Source organism: Manihot esculenta, chromosome 1, assembly GCF_001659605.2.
Source record: "Manihot esculenta cultivar AM560-2 chromosome 1, M.esculenta_v8, whole genome shotgun sequence".
Taxonomy (NCBI): domain Eukaryota; kingdom Viridiplantae; phylum Streptophyta; class Magnoliopsida; order Malpighiales; family Euphorbiaceae; genus Manihot; species Manihot esculenta.
The window spans coordinates 28559059-28563432 of record NC_035161.2 but is presented as its reverse complement, the minus strand read 5'-3'; the positions used below and the strand labels follow the sequence as shown (position 1 = coordinate 28563432).

At 38.1% G+C, this 4374-nt stretch overlaps 1 protein-coding gene across 2 annotated transcripts; it reads left to right on the top strand.

Annotated features, from left to right (window-relative positions):
* Positions 1 to 271: 271 nt before the first annotated feature.
* Positions 272 to 4374, top strand: LOC110629639. Of its 2 annotated transcripts, none has more exons than XM_021776717.2 (4): positions 272 to 1892; positions 2806 to 2952; positions 3370 to 3486; positions 3701 to 4374. In XM_021776717.2, the coding sequence occupies exons 1-4, from the start codon at positions 378 to 380 to the stop codon at positions 4217 to 4219; spliced, it is 2298 nt and encodes a 765-aa protein (XP_021632409.1). In that variant the 5' UTR covers positions 272 to 377; the 3' UTR covers positions 4220 to 4374. The 2 variants fall into 2 exon arrangements, with proteins under 2 accessions (XP_021632409.1, XP_021632401.1); XM_021776709.2 differs by having other exon boundaries at positions 3608 to 4374.

The window sequence follows — 4374 nt, the reverse complement described above, 5'->3', positions numbered from 1 at the left end:
ATTTTTTTTGGTTAAAAAAGGCGTGTTGGTAATTATGAAGAAAAATATTTGAATATCAATAACTAAACGCCCTTGGGAAATTAACATGCAATAATTTTAAAAATTTTTAAAATTCAGAAATTAATCAAATTAAATAAACTTATTATTATTATTATTATTATTTAAAGTTAGACCATTTATTTAAAAAAAAAAAACCACGAAAACATGTCGTGGACACGTAAGACCCTCAACCTCCTTAAAAAGGCGCCACTTGCCCATCTCATTTAAAATTTCAAAAACTAAAACCCTCCTTTGGACCTTTTTCTTTCCTTTGATTTGCAGGAAGCAAAACCCTAGAACACGAAAATCTCAGTACCCGTTTCCACCACTTACTTGCCATGCACCCTCGCTCATACACAGTCGATTCCATCTCCAAATCACAAGAACTAGCCTCCGATATCCTCGCTTCCTCCACCCCCGTTCAGATTTCCTCCGTCTGCTCTTCCATCGACTCCTTCTTGCACTCTCACACAGCGGATCAGTCGCGCCATTTCTTCTCCCTCACCTTTCCTACCTTAATATGTAAGCTCTACGGCTTCTGCGACGCCGCAGCGCCCCCTAATGGATCCTACTTCGCGTCATCGAACGCTGGTTGGATGGATATCATCCTCCAATCAAACGACTCTGATCTCGCTTCTAGAGTTTTCAGCCTCCTTTCACCAAATGGCGTCATTTTCCAGTCGATATTTGCTGTTGATGATCAATCGCTGGTGAAATACGTGTTCCCGATTGAGCGTTTGCCGGAATGGGCCCGGTTCGTGCTAGCCAGCGAGAGAGATTGTCAGGTCCTGAACAATCTTTGCCCTCTATTTAGAGGTAAAATTAAGGAGGATTCAATTAAAGGTTCCTTGAATTACCAAGTGCAGCTAAACGTTTTTGAGTATTTCATGTTTTGGTTCGCCTATTATCCTATTTGCAAAGCCAATTGCGAGAATTTAAACAATCCACCTACGAAAAGGACCAGAAAGTTAAACTTAGAAAGTTGGACCTCGTCAATTCCTGTATTTTCGCATTCTAAGCCCGGTAATGAACAGAAATTGGAGCATAATCTTTATTTGCGGCTTTTGTATGCGTATCTGCGTGCTTTTGTGCCTATACTCGACTTAGATTTGCACCAGCCCTATCGGAGCTCGCTTTTGCATTATGGACGTGGAAATGCTAAGTCAATTTTGTTGATAGCGGAGTTTCTTGTTGACACATTGGTGCACTATTGGTTGGTTGATAATGATTTCTCGCCGTTGCCTGTTGATGTCTGCAAGTCATCTGGATTGTCTTTTCCACATAGGTCAGTTTTAACTGAGACTCCACCAGCACCTAAATTGGGTGAGATGGTGAAGTTACTGGTTAAGTACTTGAACTTGAGTGTGACTGGGGTAAAAAATGGCTCTAACTGTGTGGACAGCTCAAAATGGAGTAGGGTTTCTTTATGTTCATTTGATTTGAGATTAAGGGAATTTGCTGTATCTGTGAATGATAATATGTGTGTGGGTGCCTCATGGAACTCGTGGATTCAGAGACCAGTTTATAGGTTTCTTTTGAGGACATTTCTATTTTGTCCAGTGGGGACTTCTATAAAGAATGTTGAACAGGTGTTTTTGGTTTGGGTTAGTTATTTGGAGCCTTGGAAGGTGGAATTGAATGACTTTGCAGAGTTTGATGCTACTGTGGATGGGTTGGGGAAGGATTTGAAGAAGGAAAAGGAGAGGAGCAAGGAGGATGGGTATTCATCTTTGTGGCAGGATTATGTGTTATCTAATTACTTGTACTATAGTTCCTTAATTATGCATTTCATTGGGTTTGCACACAAGTTTCTTCACACTGATACAGAACTGATGGTCCAGATGGTGTTACAGGTCTGTGACTCTAATCCACATCCTTGTGTTTTTTGTCAAACTCAAACATATGCTCTTCATGCTATGCTATGCCCTTTTTTTTATTCATAATATAATTGTTCTTCCATTGTGCTTTCACCTCTTCTTAAAAATATATCAATTAAAGTCAATTTCAAGACGGGTTGAATGCTCTTGGACCTAACCAGTAACCATGACTTTAAACTATGTCTGGTTCGTGCACTCAGTTCTAGTTAATATTCATTTGTCTTTGACTTGAGGAAGTAATAACAAGTTCCACTTCCTTTGGCAGCGTTCTCTTCATTAATAATTTACTTTTTATGTTGGATAAACAATAAATGATTTTATCATCTTTTCGGAATGAAGGTAACTCAATCATGAAAGATTTAGATTATTTTTTTATTCTCAAAAAAATTTAGTAAAATCGAAATGTGGATTGGGAGAGTACACGTACATGGGAAATAGCCACTTGCATAAAGAATCTTTGGTGCCTCCTTTATTGAACGTGTAAATATAGGTCGCATGCCAGGCTTTCATGATCCTTGTTCTCTTATGTGGTTGATACGTAGTTTTTAAAGTATAGGCAAAATATATTCCAAACCATGCCTTGCTGTGAAAATTGCTGAAAGCATGGGAAACATGGAGATGGAGCACAAGCAGCGATCAAGGGCAGAATAACAGATTTCTGGCTTATACTCTGGGCTTGTGCATTTAAATATTAGTGAACTATATACGAAAAGCACAGGTTTAATGTGTGCATGTTTGAATTTTTACATATTCATATTTACTGTACTATGAGAATCAGCGGTAGCTGCACTGTTAAATCTTTTTGGAGATGGCCTTCTTTGGGAATTCAAATTAGGCTGTTCTGGTTTTACAGGTTCAGTTTTGTTGATTCTGTGCTTTGTTTTTACAGGTTATGCAAACACTGACATCGTCGAAAGAGTTGACTGATCTAATAAAGGACATGGATGCTGTTTTTCATTCCAAACAAGCTGGATCAAGCAAATTGATGCTAAACAGCTTACATGGATATGTTCCTTTAATTCTTCAACAGTTGCAGGTAGATCTCTTTGTGCACGTATTTGTGTGTGTGCCTCAGTGTGTTGACACTTCTCACAAGACTGCTACTTTTTGTTTTGCTTTCTTTCCTTTTTGTTTAATTTTCAGTAAACTAATGGAGGTTTTTCAAGCTCTAGAATTTAATTACACGTTTACTCTGAAAATCAAGCTCTAGAATTTAATTACATGTTTACTCTAAAAAATCTTTGGTAAATGGATTATCTAATATTTCAAACCACTTATACAATGACATAGTTTGCCTCTTTATGGTCATAGTTTGCCTCTTTATGGTTTAATGGGTTCTAGAACGTGAATGTTGCTAATGTGGTCTTGGATATGTGTCCCTGTTATATTGCTGCAGATCTGAGAAACCAAACTCACTTTATTGAGTTTTTCTTTTATCTATTTGTGGTCCTAGGACTGGGAGGATGGTTTATGTGAGGGTGATGCTGCTGGATCCTTCTTGCATGAGAACTGGAACAAAGATCTAAGACTCTTTAGTGATGGTGAAGACGGTGGAAAAAACCTACTTCAGGTGTTTATATTTAAATTACGTAAGCCTTAGTTTTTATTGCTTGTAAGATTTCATTCAATGATTATATTATTATATTCTCACTTTTATTTATTATTATTATTTTTTAATTTTCTCATTCCAGTTGTTTATATTGCGTGTGGAAGCTGAGTTGCAAGCTAGTTCTGGCAATAACCTTGCACACAACCTCCAGCTTATAGATTCTTTGAAAAAACAGGTAAGTTACTTGTTCGGTGGTTGCACTGTAAAAGCAATTCCATTTCCCCTTGAAAAAGAACAGCATGAACATTCGCAAGATGCAATATTCAATCCCAGAAAGGTTGGCAATCAGGTATTGACAGATGTCAAATATAAGGGTGACTGGATGAAGCGCCCCATCTCTGATAATGAGGTTGCATGGCTTGCAAAATTGCTTGTGGGGTTGTCTGGCTGGCTGAATGAGAATCTGGGGCTGAATCAAGCAGAGAACAGTGATGGAAGCTCTAAATGGCCTTATTTGGAGGTCGCAAGTGGGGTGGAAAATGTCTCTGGGTCCTCGGAAACGATAAGGATGATGTTGTGTGCTATTGGTTCTTGGTTCCTTGCACTGGGTGCCACAGTAGTGAGGTTAATGAGAAAGCATGGCCTGAGAATAAACCTCAGGATACTGGCATCAAAGAAGATTGTGTTGTTTTTTATCATGTCTGTTCTATTCAGAATATTGAAGAATGCTTTTGGACTATTTCATAGAGTATAAATAAGAATGAAGAAAACACAGGGAAAAAAAATATAAGATTGGAAAAGTTTTGACCAAAGAAAAGTTTGCAAAAAAGGGAAGTGTTTACTGGTGCAAGTTTTGCTGCCTCAAGAGTGTTTTTGTCTTGTAGATGAGCATGAAAAATTTTTACGGGC

Bases quoted from the DNA above. Each gene is read 5' to 3' on its own strand.
- LOC110629639 (XM_021776709.2), top strand. From the start codon at position 378: ATGCACCCTCGCTCATACACAGTCGATTCCATCTCCAAATCACAAGAA. The intron at 1,893-2,805 runs GTCTGTGACTCT...TTGTTTTTACAG, and splicing joins TGGTCCAGATGGTGTTACAG to GTTATGCAAACACTGACATC. The intron at 2,953-3,369 runs GTAGATCTCTTT...TTGTGGTCCTAG, and splicing joins TAATTCTTCAACAGTTGCAG to GACTGGGAGGATGGTTTATG.